This window comes from Abramis brama (assembly GCF_963993115.1).
Source record: "Abramis brama genome assembly, chromosome: 9".
NCBI classification, from domain to species: Eukaryota; Metazoa; Chordata; class Actinopteri; order Cypriniformes; family Leuciscidae; genus Abramis; species Abramis brama.
In genome coordinates, this window is record NC_139971.1 from 35,012,629 (window position 1) to 35,034,150 (window position 21,522).

General features: G+C 36.6%; 1 protein-coding gene across 1 annotated transcript; it reads right to left on the minus strand.

Annotated features, from left to right (window-relative positions):
- Positions 1–789: 789 nt before the first annotated feature.
- Positions 790–20,864, minus strand: nlrc5 (NLR family, CARD domain containing 5). The gene is made up of 44 exons (XM_084125085.1): positions 20,724–20,864; positions 19,760–20,076; positions 19,385–19,456; positions 15,397–17,119; positions 14,777–14,860; positions 14,586–14,669; positions 13,140–13,223; positions 12,938–13,027; positions 12,526–12,576; positions 11,812–11,856; positions 10,499–10,582; positions 10,285–10,368; positions 10,067–10,156; positions 9,934–9,981; positions 9,782–9,841; positions 9,624–9,707; positions 9,441–9,524; positions 9,273–9,362; positions 9,090–9,149; positions 8,396–8,479; positions 8,210–8,293; positions 8,017–8,106; positions 7,811–7,876; positions 7,593–7,676; positions 7,296–7,373; positions 7,073–7,156; positions 6,742–6,828; positions 6,394–6,456; positions 6,233–6,274; positions 6,037–6,120; positions 5,865–5,948; positions 4,344–4,427; positions 4,124–4,207; positions 3,959–4,045; positions 3,772–3,855; positions 3,555–3,659; positions 3,384–3,467; positions 2,643–2,726; positions 2,474–2,557; positions 2,285–2,368; positions 1,611–1,688; positions 1,414–1,497; positions 1,233–1,316; positions 790–1,106 (listed from the first exon to the last, which is right to left on the minus strand). Exons 2-44 carry the CDS (start codon positions 20,067–20,069, stop codon positions 1,034–1,036), a joined length of 5,256 nt encoding a protein of 1,751 aa, XP_083981211.1. The 5' UTR covers positions 20,070–20,076; positions 20,724–20,864; the 3' UTR covers positions 790–1,033.
- Between the last annotated feature and the right edge of the window lie 658 nt (positions 20,865–21,522).

The window sequence follows — 21,522 nt, forward strand, 5'->3', positions numbered from 1 at the left end:
ACAAAATTAATTATTTCCAATGGGTCTAGTCTTTGCATTTGTTTGTTTGAAGTGTGAATCATGTCTCTGTTGGTGTAGAATTGGCTAGTGGCGCTGTGGTCCTAGAACTGCAGTCCTGATTCCTCTGATATTGCAGGAATATAGTATTTATTGTGCAATTTTTAAAATATTTTCTCTTATAAATAAGATTACCTGCAACCTTCCTGCCATTTTGTAATATATTATAATCATATAACAATAATAATACTCGAAGACACTCTATTATCTACATTCTATTTCGAGATCTGATTAAATAACAGAAAAGCTATTGTCCAAAATATGAATTTTATGAAGAATAACCTTTATTTATAATTTCAGTACACATAAAAAACATTTAAAAAAAAACATGAATAGGATCAATAATTGTTCAGTGCAGGTACTAGAGAGGATGGAGTTCAGCTTTACAAGTTGAGTAAAGCACTTTACAAATAACAAGAAATGTTTCTCTAGATAAAAGCCAGACATAAATACGTAATTTAAAGGAGAACACAACATGGTGGAGTTCAGGGTGGATCAGTGCATGAATGCCCCTAATGGAGGACAGGCTCTGAGCTTCAAGATACCTTAATTCGGTGTATCAGCAAACAGCATGACTGTGCTAAACTTCACAATAGAGCTGCCTACTTCATTGTGCTACGACTGGCTAATTAGTCACATTTTCATTATTTCTAATTGTTGCAGTTTAGAAAAGCCATAGCAAATTTACATCTCTTCTAAATGTAAGTTAATTGTGCTTTTTTTTGGTTGGGGGGGCACAGCATGTCACCTGCTCTTTTTCTTAACTGATCAGAGCCTATTGTTTGCATTAGATAGGCATTCAAAGATTCCAGTCCCTGAACAGCTGAGAAGTGCACTATTGTAATGGTGTAATGAATTGCTCTAATGAGGTAATGTGTTCTCCAATTAAATAATTTTAAAGTTAGAACTACTAATAGCACTACACCAATTTTATTTACAATATGAAAAAAGGAAAGAGAAAAAAGAAAACAAGTGATTAAACTGATGAAAAGTTCAGCCTCGGATCTTTTAGATTCTCATCCTCTTTGACAATTGGATTCCTCCAGAGTCTGTATAAAGTGACAAATGTAGAGAAGCTCAGCTTTTTATGTGCATGTCAAGCAGTTCGACTAGTTGATTCTTATTAATCATGCAAGCTAGAATTGTCCGATCAAGTGTGTATATGCTAGTCATACCTTATTACTTCAATGGAGGGGCATGATGGGAGGCATTTGGCTATCGTTGTGGCTCCAGTCGTGGTTATTTTATTGGCCTCCAGGCTGCAATTATTCGTTTTTAATAACATCAGCATACTGTAAATCCAACATGTAATCAGGCGAAAAGGTAAACTTTTACTTCAAGCACCATGTAACTTACTCAAGTCTTTTCAGCTTTGTACACAGGGGCAGAATCTTAGCCAGTGTCGATGCAAGACTGTCACCACATCCATTCCATGACAAGCTGAAAAAGACAATGACTTTATAAACTAAGGGCAGTTTTAATTAAATGTGTGGGTCCATGCATTTATGAGTCAAACTACAGCATTTAAAGAAGTTTGAAATATCTGATCCCACCTGACATCTTCAATGGATGGACAGTGTTTGAGGGATGATGCCACATCAACCAGATCTGAACTCCCAAATGAAGTCAAACTGAGAGACAAGTTGTTACACTGGTTTACAGTATGCAGCAGTATACAATAACCAAATCAGGTTATATACCGTTCAAAAGTTTAGGGTCGGTAAAATGTTGTAATGTTTTTGAAACAAGTCTCTTATACTAACCAAGGATGCATTTATTTAAATAAAAATACAGTAAAACGTTAAAATGAAATATTGTTACAAATTAAAATAACTGTTTTCTATTTTAATATATTTTATGTAATTGTAAAATGTAATTTGTTCATGTGATGCAAAGCTAAAATTTCTCCAGTCTTCAGTGTCACATGATCTTTCAGAAATCATTCTGATACGCTGATTTGCTGCTCAAGAAACATTTCTTATTATTATCAATGTTGAAATCTGCTTAATATTTTTGTGGAAAGCATGATACCTTTTTTTTTAATTCTTTGATTAATAGAATTTTTAAAAGATTTTAAAAGATTCAGCATTTATTTGAAATATAAATCCTTTGTAACATTGTAAAAAAAAATACTGTCACTTTTGATCAACTTAATGCATCCTTGTTGAAAAAAAAAATGAATTAAAAGTATGTAAATTTTGGCTCTGTAAAGTATTTAGTGTCTTACTGTAGTATTTTCAGTGCCTTCATGCTTATGAGACCTTCACAAAGAGCCTTGGATCCTTGTGGGTCAAACTGATTCTCTGACAAACTAAAAAAAAATCACCATCGCTAACATCTTTTTAAAGCAATAGTTTAATCTAAAACAAAAATTCTGTCATTATTTACTATGCAGACCGCAAAATGCATGACTTACTTGAGTTCTGAAAGCTGATGCAGTAACGGAAGGACTTGAGATAGTTTAGCAGCACTGGCCTGACCAAGCTTGTTTTTGGACAGCCTGTGAAAACAAAATAATGAAGAATGGTCAGCTACTGATTTTGCAAGCAATATCACACATTAATTAAATTAAGTAAATGCTTTACTGTAGTTTCTGAAGAGCTCTGCAATGGGATAGAGCCGTCAGTAGCTTCTCTCCAGCCTGGTCACTTATACTGTTCTCTGACAGACTGCAGAAATGTAATCAGTAAAAAACTATAAATTTCGAGGAACATTAATAATGATGCAATGTTTCAGATGACTGTAATAACAACTCGAGACAATAACACTAAAGCTCAAATGTTTGGGGTCAGTATGTTTTTTTTAATGGTTTTGAAAGAAGTCTCTTATGCTCATTGATCAAAAACACAGTAAAAACTGGTTTGTAAACAAGTAAAAAGTAATATTGTGAAATATTATTACAATTTAAATTGTTTTGTATGTCAATACCTTTTAATATGTAATTTATTCCTGTGATGCAAAGCTGAATTTTCAGCATCATTACTCCAGTCTTCAGTGTCACATGATCATTCAAAATCATTTTTACATACTGATTTGGTGATAAGAACCATTTCTTATGGATTCTTTGATGAATAGAAATATTTTTTTGTAAAAATCTGATCCATTTAATGCAACCCTGCTGAATAAAAGTATTAATTTCTTTATAAAAAAAAATCTTACTGACCAGAAACTATTGAACAGTAGTGTACATTTTAAATAAACACAAGTTAGTGTAAATTTCCACCATATTTATTGTGTCCACTAGAGGGCACTCTATCAAAAGCTTTATAAATTGTTCTCTCAGCTGAGGAATAATCTGAATCTCATACTCAATGCAGTTGCCATACCTCAGTTTTAGTAGTTTGGTCCATGAAGAAATGTATTTCACAAGCTCAAAAGTACCACCATCTCCCATTCGCCAACTTTCCAACCTGTAAATAGCATTAATTATTTTTTTACATATTAGCAAATGCTGTTAGCATTTGTGTGCATGTGCTTTTACAGACCACAATACTTACTCAATCTCTTCCATCTGTCTAAACCCCTTAAACGAGGCAAGTAGACAGAGTATGCCAGTGCCATTCACAAACGTCTCTGATGTCACCACTCTAATGTTGTTCAAGCTAAGGAGAGCAAACAACCAGATTAGACATTAAATAAAAAGATGGGTTTCTGGGAGAGTATACCTGCTTATTGAGTGTTTGCTAAATATTCAATGAACACTACAAGCCTAACCTGAGCCTTCGAAGGGAGTCCAAATGGCTGAAGCCTTGCGCTAAGATGGTTATACCCTCCTCATCAAGTACCAAAGAGTCCAGTCTATAATTGAAAACATAGTATTAAATATGGTATAACCTGTCAATGACAGTGAATGTATTACAGAGTTTGGTGTTTGAAAAGTGGACACTACAACATGCATTACCGTATCTCTGCCAGTGAGACGCAATTGACCAGTCCTTTGACCAGGTCACGCCCTCGAGCTGGTGTCCAGCCGGAGCACTGGGACAGACTGGACAAAAACATATCAGCCAATCAGCAATGCTGCACTCTGTTGCGATAAGAAATAATGAAGAAATCTGACACTTACTTAAATGATTTCAGATTTGGCACACTTTGAAGAGCTCTCCCTAATATTGCAGCTCCACGGTCACCTAAAACAAGCTGGGACAAACTAAAAGACATACAGGAAGGAAAATGTAAATAAGCTCATATAATTAAATTACACATACTTTTCCCTGTAAAGACCATTTTCCCCATGTGCAAGGTTAAACTTTACTTGAATAAGAGTAATAAGAAAGACAACAAACCTCAGACTCTCAAACAGTGGAGTGTTTGGTAATGCTTCAGCAAGAGTTTCCAAATCATCCTCAGTTGCTGCTTTCAAATCAAGACTGTAAAGTATACAGTAGCTACTTATAATAACACCAAGAGTGTTACAAATAGGGTGTTTCTTCAACATCTTTAAGTTGATTCTTGTCTTATTTATGTAAAATTACATACAATGTTTTAAAGTATGACCATCTAAACAAAGAATAAATGAATTCAAAATGATTTTAACATTTATATGCCCGGTTTCACAGACAAGGCTTAAGCCTAGTCCCAGACTAAAATGCATGTTTGAGCTAAAAAAGCAACTTGTACAGACACATCTTAAAATATGCCAGTGCCATTTTTTCTTCTTCTAAGGCATGTTTATAAAGCTACTTAAATGTCCTAATCCCAAGGCCTAGCCCTGGTTTAATCTAAACCTTGTCTTTGAAACCAGGCCATAGTGCATCACATTTGATTTTAGGAATTTTCACGTTGGTTTTGGGAATCTCAAATCTCATGTCTTTCATTTTGTATTGTCTTTTGTTATTTTTGCCTAGTTTAGTCATGTAATTCCCCAGTTCCTTATGTCACCATGTCATGTGCTTCTCTTGCTCTATGTGTTATGTTTTCATTAGAAGTGTGTACTTGAAGCGGCGCTGCGCAGACCGATCGGTGTATGACATCAATGTATCGCAAGAGCGATTCGAGAGCATACAAAGCCTTCTGCTCTGTAATCGCTCCCGCTGTACTTTGATGTCATACACCGATCGGTCTGCGCAGCGCCGCTTCAAGTTGAACACACCTTTTGGTTTATTCTAGTCATGTATTTCTCTGTTCTGTTTAGTCACTGGCTCATTTTTTTATTACTTCCATGTATTCATTGTTATGCGATTAGTCTATATGTATTTATACCCCTCATGTTCCATCTAGCTTTCGGTAACATATATCCACTGGAGGCAAGTTGAAAGGAAGAGGTGCAGTTTATTGGTAACAAAATACAAAACATAGGCTTAAAAACTTAACTAAAAACATGACTAGAAAAGAAATGTGGACATAGACTTAAACATGGACCTGAACATGAACTTGGACATAAATTGGACATGAATAAACCAATGAAAACATCACACATTGAGCAAGAGAATGATCACATCAAGAACTGGGGAATTACATGACTAATACATTTTTCTCAGAAGTTAGTGTACTTGAGAAAGAAATATGAGACACATGATGATGAAGAAATAAAGAGAAATCAAATAAAATATTATTTCTGAGCAAAATATTTTTTAAATAGCTTTAATTTAGTCAAATTATGCAAATATAAAAATTATTTAATTGTGTGTATTTAGGATATACAGATGCTAAAGAATAGCCCCAGCAACAAAAACATGTCCTGTGATGCATGTATATATCCACTGTTAGACATTCTATAAAAAGTATCTAAATGTTTAATAAAAACACCCATACATATAAAATAAAGATGACTATCTGTTTATTGTATTTACTTATGAAACACTTACGTGAGGTTCCTGAGATTCAGTAAGGACGGAATGACTGCAGAAAAAAACTCTGTGCCTTTTCGGTCCACTTTAAACTGAGAAAACCTGGACACAAAATGAAGTGAGCAGGATGCAAACTAAGAAAAAAAGACATTGAATACACCAAAATCAGCATAAACTCTCATTGACTTACTTTAAATCCTGCAAGGCAAGACATTTCTGGATGGGAAGTGTCAGAGGAGTGAGATGCTGTCCTTCTATGTCACAGCCCTCAAAGCTAAAGAATGTGACAAAAGTGTTGTTGTACATCAAATGCACAGAATATCATATTAAAATGCAATTAAAGAAAAGCATAAAACATCCAACAACCAAACAAAAAGCCAACACACCTGATGGACTGCAGAGCAGGTTTGACATTTTCAGGATTAACTCTGTCAGAAAAAAACAGGCCAAATTAACTTTGCATATATAACATTATAAACCATTTTTAGACAATATTTACAGCACGTTGTCTATGAATGTAAAAATTATAGTGAGTTATGAAGCTTACATAGAAGTGGAGCTGGGACTGGAATTGGCCTCTGTAATCATGTTTATGGAAGCACAGTTGACCCTGCATATGTTGGGTAAAAGATGTTTTTTAATCTCTTTGGGATGATTCATAAGAAATATTTAGTACTATACTTTTTACATAATCATATAATACATTAGTAAGTTAGTATCATTTGCAAATGGATATATGTAAGTTAAAATTTGTTGTGCCATTGAACATGAACGTGCGAGTGGGGTCTAGTTTAGGATGAAATGAGGGTCACGTCACCACACAGGAAACCACTCTGTAATGATTTGTGTGTCTGTGTGTGTGTGTGGCTTGTAGGTGACTGTTTCAGGACCGCACCTGATCTCCCTGATGTGTGGCTGCAGATTCAGACATTTGGCAATGAGACTGATAACAGCATTTCCTGTCAGCCACGGCTCTTCAATCCTAATGCAAACATCCCAAACACATCATTATCCTCACATTGTATCTGCTATATAAAAATAGCAACTAATCACAGAAATAAACTAATTTTGTTGTTTCTTAGGGCACTTTTGGAAAATAAACTCTTAATATATACATGTATCACAAGAAAATTCAGACTTTCTTCCCCACACATCCACCAAAATTTCCATCACATCTCAAATCATGAAACACCCTTAAATAAACAGATGTTTTGTTCTGTTCTTACCTGATGTCTCTGTGTTGGTGACATCTACTGAACTGTTTGACAAAATACTCTATTTGCTCAGAAATCAGGCCATTATTTCTTAATCTGAGAGGAATAGAAAAATGTGCATTAAAAATCTGTATTAATATGCCAGCTATCCAAATTATTATAAAAAAATCCATGCAACTGTCGAAAGCGATATGTCATCATTTATCTGTGAGATCAATCCTTGTTAAAACCTTACTTCACAGTATGGATTGTGGAGAGCTTAGCCAGGCTGTCCAGTAAAAAGTCTTGACTCTGCAGTGAATTAGAAGACAATCTAAAGAAAGAGAGGAACAATATAATGTTTCTATGAGGTACAGCATTTTTCTGAGAGGACAATAAAGAAAGGGGTGACTTCAGGGTGACTTTTTGCCATTGAGGTGACTTGGAAAACTTGTCCCAATCAACCCTACCCTACTCAATTCACCCTTCTGAGTTTTAGAAGTTATGAAGTGTGCACAAAACACTTGTAATGTAACTGTGGTCAAATACTCACTCTAATGTAAGTAGCCTAGGGCATCCTTTCAGGATTTCCACAAGCTTCTCCAGGTGTATGACATCAAAACTGCACTCCCTTAGCCTGTGTGTAAGACAACTGTAAGAGGAAGCTAAACACCAAACCACTTTCACTTTTGACTTGAATAAACCTATTATCCTCGTGACCATTTGATTGTCTTTCGATTGTGATGCCTCACGTGCATTTTGGGAAATTACCTAAGAGTCTTGCCGTTGACATGTTCCTGCACAAAATGAATCAAAGACTGATCTTCCACTCCAAGACTAAAGAAGAGAAAAGCATATACAGTAGCTAAAAAACTTCTGAGAATAACTGGGAAAAAAAAACTTTTCTGTAAACCAATCATTGTTCATGTCAATGAAAAGTGAGCAACAAATGGCAATGTTAGTGCATTAGTCATTACCTGATTTCAACAGCAACAACTTTTTCACAGGTATTCATTGAGTTGACCAGATCCAGCGCACCTACTTGAGTCATTCGGTTGCCACTGATGCTGTGTGGGAGTACAGTAAGTAAACTTTATGTGGTAAATTAACCCATAATGTCAATTACAAGCAACAAATGTTAGTGAAGACAGGCTGTGACTAAACTCTTACCTCACTGAGCTTGAGATCTTTAGTTTGGGCAAATAATCAACGAAACATTTCACCCCTTCATCTTGGAGAAGGTTATGAGACAAGCTACAATGGGGAAAGAAATAAAAATTTGTTTGCACAACAGTAAAATGTACCGACTTCTAATAGGATGAGAAAACAGTGGTAAAAGAACAGAGGAATACTTACACTAGTTCAGACAGGCGAGGACAGTTCTCCAGTATCCTTGAGAGCTTCTCGACATTGGTTTTGCTCAGTTTATACTCTGTGAGCCTGTAAACATCAGAGAAAGAGTCAAAACCTCCTGTTTCCAAAGGTGCCAAATCTATTATAGTGATTCAGCATTCAGTTTAAGATGTATTGCATCAAAAGCAGTGTTATTTTAATATTATTTATATACTATTATAGTTTTTATTTCTATTTTCAAATTGCTTTTATTTTTATATTTAATATTTTTATATTTAAGTTTTGGTCATTTTGTTATGTTTTAAAAAATGTATTTGTTTTTTTATTTCTAAAGTCCATTAAATTACTCACTGGCACAGAAGAAATCCGCTCAATACCACTCAAATGCGAGTTCTGATAGCGTGAGATCACTGACTGAGTTCTGAACTCTAACGAATGCTCTCATTATAGCCAGCAAGGTGAATAAATTATTTATACAGTAAGTATAAACCACTTCATAGAGTTTTCACAAGAAGGCAGAACTCACTACATGCGCTGAACTGAAGTGTTTGAGAGCTTCAGTAATTTTAAAGGGTGTGTCATGCTGCTAAGAAGAACTTGACCGTTTAGTGACCATCCTGATTTAACTCTAAATAATTTAAAAGTATAATTTTTGTCATAATCACATGGCCATCAATAGTGAGCTGACATTACTTACTTGCAAATTGCTGCCTCTGCTTTTTCAGGAACAAATTTGATGAATGCTTCTGCCTGGTGTCTAAGAATCATGTTAAAACCAACTTTAGATATTCAAATAATCAATATTAGTGTTTTTAAAAGCATGTTTTAAGAAAGGTAATCCCTACTTTAATATCTAAAAATATGAACATAAATAAGACACCTTAGTTCTACAGCCGTGACACGCTGGCAGTCAGCAAGAGATCTGACCAATAACAAAGCCCCATTTGTAGACAGGTCAACATGACTTAAGCTGGAAAATAAAGTAATCTTAGATGAATAAAGTCAAATACAGCTGTGCTACAGGAACCAGACTGTTACGGCCACTTACTTCAGTAGATGAAGAGAAGACATTTCAGGAAGGATCAGCATTAACTTCTCAATGGACTCATTTGATAATTTTAGATGGGAGAACCTGTAACACAAATATAAAATGTGGAAAAGCAGAATGTAGGTGATCCATATAAAAGTATTTTGTCTACACTATAGATTAGCAGACATTAGAGCTACTCACTCAATCTCCAAAAGGTTTTCACATTTAACCAGCTGCTTACACAGCTTGGCCATGTAGGCAGGTTGGATATCACAATGGGTCAAACTGGAAAGACAAAAAACACATAAATTAACTGATTATCGCTAAATCAATGTATATAACAAAACTAAGAGATATACCTGAGTTTTTTATGCACATGTATCCCATTTTCACTTGGGGTCAGCTGTCTTGAAGCATGTCTGCATTAATAAAGCACATTAGTTATACTACACCAACATTACATACTTTACATATTAAGCAAAAATGTCTGCAGCCACATCTGTTTCCGTACCTTCTGCTGGTGTCAAACCAAAGAACCAGCTTTTTCTTTTCATTTCCACTGGTGAGAAAAAGCACAGTGTTAGCATTTTAACAGCCATTCAGACAGGCAGAAAAATGACCAAAAACTCAGTGCTGGTCTTGACCTTGCATTCACTCTCCTCAGGCTCTTCTGGTTACAGAGGGCAGAAGCAAGCATCACCACCCCGTCCATATCAACACCATTTTCACTGACACTGTGTGTGTTCAAAAACAAAATATATACTCTTTTGAAAACAGAAATGCACTGGCAGTATGGTAAATGGGGAAGTGTCTCACTGGATCTGTCAAAACCAAAGGAAGCTGCAGATAAAAACAGGCCTACTTGATCTCCTGAATTGTCCCTAGTTTAGGCAGAAGGTCCAGAATCTTCTTTAGACCCTTGTTACCCAGCGAGTTGTGCGACAAACTGAAAAATGAGGAAAACATGTAACATCAGTGCTGTACTTGCAAGAAGAATTGTGGGTGTATGAACTAAATCTGATATGAGGTACACTGAAGTTTAAAAGGTGGGATTTATGGTGAATTTTAATACTTACTCTAAAAGGGTTATGAAGGGGAAGCCCTTGAGTTTATTACACAGACTGGCTACATGTGAAACAGTGATGTTACACTGTTTAAACCTATAAGGAAACAATTACAAGAAACATTTACTTCCTGTCAGTTCAGTATGTTTGGTTTGGAAAATATAAACCCAATGAAACAGTGGTAGTGACACAGCAGAAATTGTGGTACACTTTCTCAAGGGTGTAGGTTTGATTTTGTCATTGGTGGGGACATAAGCAGCACCCGCTCTTAAGACGCTGTAAATAACTTTATTTTAATATTAAAAATTAAAACGCTCTGTGACCCTACTGTTGCTATAGTAACAAACATTTCAGGTGCATCTTGACAGATAAACTGCACATTCTTATTTCAGCAAACAGTTTGCTTTGTACATTCAGTGTAACAGCATTACGTTTAAGAGAAGTGATTAAACAATGAAATTAATCTGTGCACATGAATTTTAATCACTTACGTTATGTTCTTGCCTCTTCCATGCAATAAATGGGTGTTGTTTAATGAGCAGGGTTTTTATGGCGTATTTACTTTAACTTCTCAGGTACTAATGTTAATGGTATGACCCATTTCAGGTGCTGCCAAGACTTATTAGCCTTTTATTAAGCCTTATTTGGTGGAGTCAAGAGTAGAGATCTGAGCCAAGACTCTCTTGTGAAAGAGAATATTAATCTTAATGAGAATGGTTAAATGGTTTCCTGGTTAAATAAAGGCTAAATAAAAAATAATAACTAAAAGACACTAATGGACAACAGCATGCCATAAACGTATGTCTGTGACCTTGTAAGAGGGAGTTGGAGAAATCATAAAGAAAACTTTTGCACATCAAATTGCAGATGATCATCAATACATACTGTGAATGGCCTTTCACTTTTTATTCCTGATTACATTTTTTTTTTGATAAATAAATAAATGCATATAACAAGTCAGTTTCTCATGAGTATTTTGCATCAAATTTGTCATTTTTGTTTGCTGTCTTCAATATGATTGTCCTGAAATTGCATAATTTCTGTCAAGCCTATCCTCTTCCACAAACTATCTGACTCTATCCTCTAATTCTCCTGAAATGTTGCCAAGTGATGAACACTTGGACTTTATAGACACCACACACCACATTATTAAACAAAGCAAGATGAAAGCACAGCTCCTTCTATATGATATAATGAAGCCATAAAGTCTAAACTCATTAAGTCTAAAGTTCAGTGTTAAGTTTAAAATCTAGACTTTGTAACTAAGGATTAATTTGTTGTCCTTTATCTGAAGGAATATGATTTTTAAAGGAATCAGCACTTACCTTACATTCTTTGTCTCTGCCGTGTTATTCAAGTCTGTGTTTTCACTAAGAAAGAAAAAGTGAGAAAAATGCATTTTTATTGTGTTTTTAAATGCCTTCAGTGGCCATCAAACTGTGCAGTCACTACAGACTGCACTTTAAAGGTGGGGTAAGCGATATTTTAAAAAGGCTGTTTGAAAGTTGGTCGGACCGACACAACCAAACACAACAACAAACGTGTAGTCAATCAGCATTAGGAGAGACGGTGGAGGAGAGAGAACGAGCAAGAGGGAGATTTGAAGAAATACTGTTGAAAGACAGATGGCTGAGAGACATTACAAAAGAGAAAATCTCAGAGGAATATCACTGGCGGCAAAGCAATGTATAGAGCGATGTGTTTGTTTGGGTTGATTTCAAATATCAACAATGTTCAGCAACGACTTTCAGAAATAACATACTGCACTTTTAACATCAGGGTAAAAGCTATAGACTTGCCCTCAAATAAAAAAAAAAGATGCACAACATTTACCACCTATCAAACGTTATCACTTTCAGGCCATAGTGCATTGCACTGCAATAACTAGCCAAGTGCATATTGCACAGACAAAGTAACCACAAAACATGTGCCAGACATGAAATATGAAATATAAAACACACGGGGGTATTCTGGGGTATTACCGACCCTTCAAATAGTTCAAACACGTATTTAGAGACTATCTGTCAATCAGCACTCACCATATTGTGTCAGAGCTTTGTGAGAAGGAAAGACTGATCTCTTTATTCCCCCTATATACAATAAGAGAGAATAAAACATCCCATGACAATGAAATGGACCCAAATAGACAGATCAAGTGAAGTGCTATTATCTTCAAAAACTGAACAAAACTACACAGGGTAAAATAAAATAAGGCCAAGACTACAATAAATACAGTTCAAAACATGGCGAGATTAATATGCGTTTTACTTTAAAGTACATTAATATTAAGATTTTAAGGACATATTTATGGGACACAACTTTATGTACTGTAAAACACGGGCCCCTAAACAAAACCAGTTGAGAACCCCTAATCCAAATTGTGTGGAAAATGTTTCTCATTTGCCATTTTCATTATAAATGTATAAGACAGGCCAACAAAAAACAACTTACTCAACATGGACTTCCCGAATAGAGGTGCAGGCAGCCATCCTCTCAATGAGTGTGAGGACTCCATCTGTGGAGATGGTGTTTTTCCCCATCCTGAGTAAAAGTGTAATAATGTATCAGACGTAATATAAGTAATACTGTCGTGAATATCTAAATATCTATATTGTGTACAATCAGGCTTTTGAAATGAAAACACACTACTTACAAAACAGAGCAGATGTTGGGCAGTCTGGATAGTGTTTCCGCAATCACTCTTATACCTTCATCTTTCAAGGAGTTATCGCTGACACTGTCAGATAAACAGTGTTGGGAACGTTACTTTAAAAAAGTAATTAGTTATAGTTACTCACTACTTGTTCCAAAAAGTAACTGAGTTAGTAACTGAATTACTATAAAATAAAAGTAACTCGTTACCAGCGAAAGTAACTATTTGCGTTACTGTTAAAAAAAAGTTGCTATATGTCAAAGAATTTGGATTTTTTTTTAGCAGTTTTCACAAGTCAGTTGAAATGAGTAGAACAGACAGGTGTTTGTGCATAACTTTCGATATTTATTGCATGTCGACAGACAGCAAGAGGTTTATCCTGCACTTCAAGCATTATCTTTGTAAGAAAAGTAAACAGTTACACCATATAAAGTGCATTTAACTCTAGCAAATTAAATCAACCGCTCTCAACTTTTTATTAAAAGTTTTATTAATAAAGTAAAGGCATAGAACCAGTTTATTTGTAGTGCACTGACAATAGTTTTATATAATTAGTTCATTAATTAAATTAATAAAAAGACAAAAGGACCTTGAGATATGTTTGGTAATTGTACCTGAATGAATTGAAAATTAATTTGCTACATTTCAGATTAATAACGTTATATTTGTTTTCCTTAACATTTTAATTAGCAGTAACTTAAACACTTTGCAGTTTGAATATCCATAAACAAAATTACGGAGTATGTTTTTATGTTTCCACTGTTCGATCCATAGGGTTCGATCGCGTCCGCACCTCACACACACGCACGCACGCACGCACATACACACACACACACAAATGTAAACACTTTGTGCCTTTTCGATCGCGCCCGCGCCTCTCTCTCTGTCTCTCTCTCTCTCTCTCTCTCTCTCTCCCTCTGTGGCGCGTGTGCTGGCATGTGTGTAAAAACACTGGCTCTGATTGGCTACCATGAAACGCATGACTCTGCCTTAGCCAATCATAATCGCTTAACTCGTTATTAACCCACCTCCTCACTAGCTGTGCGAGCCAGGGGTGCGTTCGGATTGCACAGTTTATTCAATCAATGCATAGTAACGCAACGACTTTAAAGTCCAGTAAGGTTAACGGCGTTGTAACGACGGGAAAAGTAATTAGTTAGATTACCCCGTTACTAAAAAAATAACGTCGTTACCTAACGCCGTTCTTTTAAACGGCGTTATTCCAAACACTGCAGATAAACATAACACACTGTTTGACACAAGACAGATGTCCATGACAGATCATCAAGACCACCTACTGTAAACTTTTTGTCCATTCCAATTTCAGAGATAAGTCGAAAACTTATGTTTATCAGAAATATATTTGAACACAAACATGTCAGGCCAAATCACTATATTGCTTTAAATTTCAATCTATGAAGCCCATGGCATAGCAAATGGTATTACTCCAGGTGTGTGATGTGGGGACAGTCCTCCAAAGCCCTGGCAAGTTTTGCAGCTCCAACATCAGTGAGGCCTCCACTGATAAAACTGTAAATCAGAGGAAAAACACAAACCAGTGCAAAACACACTGCAAGGAAATAGTATGACAAAATGCATAAAGGTCACAACAGACACCGGATGAATCAAAAACTTACTCTAATCGCCGCAAGGCCTGGAGTTTAGACAGGATACCACACAAAGCCTCTGCAAACCTGTCATCGTATTTCCGGCTACGGAAACTTGATAGAAATATATTTGAAAGTTTAATATATCAGCATGACCAGTTTCAGAATAAAAACTACAACCTGAACCAATATCATGTGCAAGAAAGAAAATTCTGATATTAGAAAATCTATACTATTATGTCTAAATTAATTAAAAAATTTAAGCTAAAATGACTCAAATTAATGTGAATTTAGGCATCACAACATTATAATGTACAGTATGAAAAAATATATATTCTTTTTGAGATTTGGTAAAAATTACATTTAACATTTGTTAAATTATTAGTGTTTTTAAATATTAACTTAAGTGAGCATTAGATGACAGCAAAGGTAATCTAAATGTAAAATATGGGGAATTTCTGTAGTTTATTAAATATCCAATTTATTATACATCTAATATCAACTGATACAGATAAAATAACAACCAATTATCAGCTGATAACCAATATGGTACCACTATTTCATGCATCAGTATTTAAAGATGCCATATGGACTCCAATTTACTACACATAAATATTTTGTTCATAAAGGAGGATTTTATGAAAACTCACATGAGACGATCCACATTCTTGAAACTAGGGAGGATTTCCAAACAATCCAAGTCAATTGAACAGCCACCAAAGTCCAGACATACATTCTGATCAGCAGCTGCTGTTACAAATGCTAAAGAATCCATGTCAACTGCGTTGAGCCTGATATTTCTAAGTTCAAACTGCGGTCTCGAACCAACAGCTCTTGCCAGCTTAGAATCCTGTGTTTCACGGGCGCATCGGCACAGCTCCACAATTTTGGGGCCTGTTTGACTGGTACTTCCAGCGAAACCCTGCAAAACATTACGGACGACAGCTTGGCGCCTTTGTACCCAAGCCTTGGCTCCCTCGGCCACTTGAAGCTGGACCAAACTGGAGGTGCAAACCTCTGCAGCAAGCCCACATACGTAAAGATGGAGAGAGTCTGTAAAGACAGACTTTGGGTCAGTCTTGGTGGTCCAGCGGGTTTTCAAGTTAAGCTTCTTCTTAAGCTGACTCTCTGTTATGTTCTGACTGGTCATGAGGTAGAGAGCAGCGAGAAACTCCAGCATTGTAAGGTGCATGAAGGTGAAACCATATCCTGACGATCCATCCTCACACGTCAGCTTGACACGAGACAGTATCCCGCTTTTGATGCCAAAATCCTGGAGTTCTGGAGGCACTTCTTTGTCCATGAAGACTATGGTGCTTCCCTCCAGTCCTTTGAGGGCCAACTGGCTCATCTCAACAATTTTAGTTCTGTACCTCTCAAGTAGAGGTTTACCAGACACCCCACCTCCATTGAAGCGTCTGAGGGACGCCAACAAGATTTGCATGTAGATTTGAGTTAAGGACGTTGGAAGCTGTAGATCAGCTCCATCACTGGAGAACAGATGATCCACACACACACAGCAGATATGACAGAGTCCAGGTACATGCGACATTGACAAGAGGTGACGGCTGTCCATTAATAAGTTTACAGCCTTCTTTTTGAATTCATCTCCTTTTTCATGAAAGTAGTGCTCTGCGTATTCCTTCACACCCAATCGGTCAAACCCCTGAAGCTCACAGGTTATGAAACCAGGGCTCGCAAACATGTCTGTCACATCTCGTGGTCTACAAGTGACAAAAACTGTGCAATCTGGAAGGATTTTACGATTGCACAGTCCAGAGAGGAGATCTGTCATTGTCAGAGGTTTGTTTGGGTCAATGAAGCTCTCAAGCTTTCTAGGAGTTGTAAGCTTGGCACGAAACTCATCATATCCATCGAATATGAAGCAGACCTTCTCAGGGTTGGAGAGGATGAATTCAAACACCGCTTCGCTTTCCTCATCATCCTCACAAGCAGGATAGAAGAGAAAGAGTAGATCTTTAAGGGAAAGATCTCGTGAGATAAGATTGAGCTGCCGGAACTCCAGCAGGAACAGCAGCTGAATAGACGGGAAGGAGCCTTCAGCCCAGCTACGGCCGAGGCAGTGCACCAGCAGGGTCTTACCAGATCCAGCCTGGCCCAGCAGCACGACAACCCTGCTGGTGGTTTTCAGAAGCGACTCAACAGACACTTTATGCTCTGACTCTTCTCCTTCATGACTGTCCGGAGACGCTTGAAGCTGGGTGGTCCTGTCTTTCACTCGAAGAGGGTTCCTGTGTCTTAAATATACCCATGTGTCACTCAGACTGATGTCCTTTAACACAGCCTGTGTCACTGTCTCATGTTTTTGCAGTATCATGGATTTAAGAGCATCTGTGTATGTCTTTACATGATCTATGTAAGAAAATCAAAACATTGCAAATTTACCATGAAATATAATTTGCTGTTCATACAAAAATACGGTGGCCTAGAGAGCTCAACGTGCTGCAACTGAAGAAAACACATGCAAATAGAAAAACACCCACAAATTAAGAAAACATCTTAATCAGTTTCACAACACAACCAAATACAGATACGCGCTGCAAAAGTTCACAACACAACCAAATACAGAAACGCACTGCAAATAGCACAAGACCACAAAGGAAACGTTTCCTGGGGACCCCAATAACGAACCCGGCTGGGACATGCTTATTGCTCGTGAGCATCCCTATGCCCTACTCCCTTCGGAGGGCAGGCGGCAGAGCCCTTGAAGTGGGGACTTTGGAGTGAGTAGGCCACTTTACAGCCATTAAGTAGCCGTTTGGAACGGACTTGATGAAGGGACCAAAGAAAGACAACATTATTTCCTCATTATTTTCACCTGGGATGTTCCCATGACAATCAGCTGAATAACTGTTATTACCAGAAATATCTTATATATAGCTGTTAACATAACTGTAGCAAATAAATATACATTTTATACAAAAAAAGTTTTTAAAATGTGCATTATATATCTGTGTGTGAGTGTCTCAACTTTAAAACTTTCCAGGCCCTATTTTAACGATCTGAAACGCAAGTATCAAGCGCGAAACACAAGTAACTTTGTGGGCGGGTCTTGGGTGCTGTTGCTATTATACCGGCGGGATAAATGACTCTTGCGCCCGACGCAAATCTTAAATGGGTTGGCCTGAAGTAGCTTCATTACTCATAGGTGTGGTTTGGGTGTAATGTGAAATAAACCAATCAGAGCGACATCTCACATTCCCTTTAAGAGCAGGCGCGCTTGTTCCATGGCAGATTGCTATTATAACGGCGGATTTGCCAGGTGCGCGCCAGGAGCGGTTCACAGCCGAGGAGACCGAGCTCTATCTATCTATTTACCTATCTATCTATCTATCTATCTATCTATCTATCGTAATAATGTATGATTTTCAAAAATGAAAACTGCTGCTTCTGTGTAGATGAGAGAATTAAAGTGTATGCGCGTTGTGCACACGCTACATTGATTGGTGGCGGAATTTTCTAAACCTGCAAAATAGCATCAGGGAACGTTTGCGCCGGAACACGCCTCCTCTTTGCGCTGAACTGCCCCCGGGAGCGCAAGTGTATTTCCTAGTTTACCGACGTGCGTCTGTGGAGGGAAAAGTCCGCTGTGCACGGGTGCAAAATAGGAATGATACATGCGTCGGTGTACAAAGTCAATTGCGCTATGGGTGCAAGATAGGGCCCTCCATCTCATCTTTGGACCATGCATTACCTAACATTTCTTATGAAACTTATTTAAACATAACATGACAACATTTGTACAATGTAACTGATGTATAGATTAACATCTTTCCCTCGTGTTCTTTTTCTCTATATTTTTTTATTTATTTATTTATTTTTTCAGCTCATTGTTCTTTTCTCATTAGTATTCTGATGACATTGAACATATTGTTATTAAATGTTGTATATTGTATACAAAGTTGTATGTCATAAACATGTCATCTCTGTGTGTTTTGTAAAAAAAAAAAATCAAAAGAAATAATAAAATAAAATAAAGTAGACTTTGAGCTGTAAGCACGTCCCAGCCAGGTTCGTCACTTATTGGGGTCCCCTGGAAACATTTCAGTAGTCTGTGCTATTTGCAGCGCGTTTCTGTATTTGGTTGTGTTGTGAGTATTTGGAGCACACATGTGTTGTGAAACTGTTGAAGATGTTTTCTTAATTTGCGGGTGTTTTTCTATTTGGGTGTTTTCTTCAGTTGCAACAGTTTTCTTTTGTAATTTTGGTTTTCTTAACCATGTTTGCATCTAACAAACATCTTTGAAAAGTGTGTTTTGACTATTTCTTTAAAATAAATTCCATTTGGTTTGATATTTTGAAAAGACAGTGATATATATATTTTTAAGTGTGGTTTAAGTGTGCATATACTTTGGGATTGTATAATAATGCTGTCGATCACAATGTGAACATTAATAACAAGGTCAATGCTCAATGTGATGTGTTTAGCATGTTATTTTTTATTATTTTGATCATTTGCAAGATTAATCACTGGGAGATTTATTCTTCTTGTTGAATGGCCAATTGGTTGCTGTCATCCAAGTTGAAGTAAATGTTATGTTGTTCAAGCCGATTCAAGATATCTTTCACAATGAGTCAAAATTCAAATGGGTGTGTCCCTTAAAGAGTATAACATACCTAGTCGTGGACGTTTCACTTTTCGTGATGGTGAAGAATTATCTTTCTCACTTGTATGATTGAAGTTTGTTCCTTCAAAATATAGGGGAAAAAAAACTGTATGAATAATTATATCCCAGAATTCAATAACATTCCTATTTTAAACGAGGCTTCTTTCTTTAAACAACTTCAGGACACTTTCACTTTCACTTCAAAGATTTTTTATTTATTTTATTTTTTTATATGTGTTCAAATTAAATAATAGAACAAATATTATATAAACTGATATATGTTGTTAAATTAAATTATGATTAATAACAAAATTATGCTTTAATATTAATTGATGGTATGAGTAGGGGAAACCCTGCAGTACAATAAAAATAAAAAAAGACTTACCAATTGTATTTTCTGCTACGGATACCAGTGTAGTTTCAAGAAGAAAGGGAATGTTTTCGCAGTACTGATATATGATGGTGAGAAACTGTCTACATATGGTATGTTCTGCCGTTTTGAAGTAATCCACAGTGGCTGAGACAAGGTCTCTGTTGCTGGTCAGTGACCGTAGCTGATCCATTGTCTTAGGTTCCACTAAGGCAAAGATCCGATCCAGAACACCACTGTCCTGTTTGCAGAGCAAGTCCACCAGTGCACTGGCCTCCTGGGCCACCAGGAAGCCCCCCGACCAGTCCTCCCTCTCCATCCTCATCCATTAGCTGGCGATAAATCACTCATTAAACAGAAATTACTTCATTTTGATTTGTATTGTTTTAGTTTACATGACAAACCTTATTCACCACAATAAATGCAATGGCATTGAGTGCTGATATATAGGCTAAAACATGACAAAGCACAGGAGGTCTGTGATGGCAGTCCACGTTGTCTAACAACAGAGGCTTTGTTTGGCAGTGCTAAAAGCATGTGTATTGTTACAGTTAAAAAAAATAGACGCAGTATAGACGCAACTTTTCCAGATTTGTTATAAACAAAAGATAGTCTGTATGCTACAGACCAAGACAAATTATTGTTCAGTAGGAAATTTGTAGTAAATGCTTTCAGGGTGGCACTCATGTTATCACTGATATTCCAAATAATCTTCTCCATATGCATACAAAGTATGTAATATGAAACTCATTCAAAAGTTTTGCTATAAGGTTTCTGTCTATGTAATCAATAACTAAAATATAATAAATTGTTATTTAAAGAGCAGCTCGCGCATATAGTGCCCTGCAGGAAACGACGCATGTCATTCTGGAGACTATAGGTCAACCACATGGATGGCAACGTTAGTCAACAATGTGCTTACTCGCGACAAGAAACATTTACAAATGTTCTGTATGTTTATAAGATGTAATGGACTCACCGCTGGTGGCATAACGCATCGGTCCAGTATGAAATGAAACTAAAACCCTCTTTGGTTTCGTTTTCTTTTATATGCGCAGTAACGTTAGCCTACGGATCCTATCTTTAGCAGGAGTCTGGCGCGAGACTATTCAACCAAACCCGCCAATCCAGTGTGTCACTTAAGTATGTTTTTAATGTAAAACCGCATTGTTATCAATCGACGACTGAGCGTTTAGCCAGGTTTATTTTCCTGATACGTTTCTATGTATTCACAACCGAAAGCACTTTATAAATAATTCACAGACGTTATTTTAATATTACTTGAACGTAATACATTTAGAACACAAAAAAATTAGCGCTTATGTTGCTAATTAAAACTACTGTGGTTATTGACTCAATGAACAGTATAATCGATTTCAAAGTGTGCGCGACGCTTCAAAAACCCAGTTACATCAAATTTTACAACGTCGGTTTATAACATCATTTGAATCGTGAGATAGGGCAAATGAGGACACTCAGGGTAAGAGTGAGGTGAGGTCACGTTTATTGTGTGCTTACTCACTGACGCCACCCAGAGGTGAAATTAAATAGCTGTCCTTATAAGGACATCAAGATGTGATGTGGAGCTTTATCTCTGCAATGCATCTACAGATATTTAAACCGTATATAAAACAATTGGTGCAACTTAGTTTTCACGTTAGTTTAAAATGCAACTTACCTTAAGGCAAGACACCACAAGTGACAGAAGTTTAACAGAAGTTTTCATTTTTGGATGACCAATCCCTTTAAGAATTGGTAAAATAATAGCTCATGTCTTT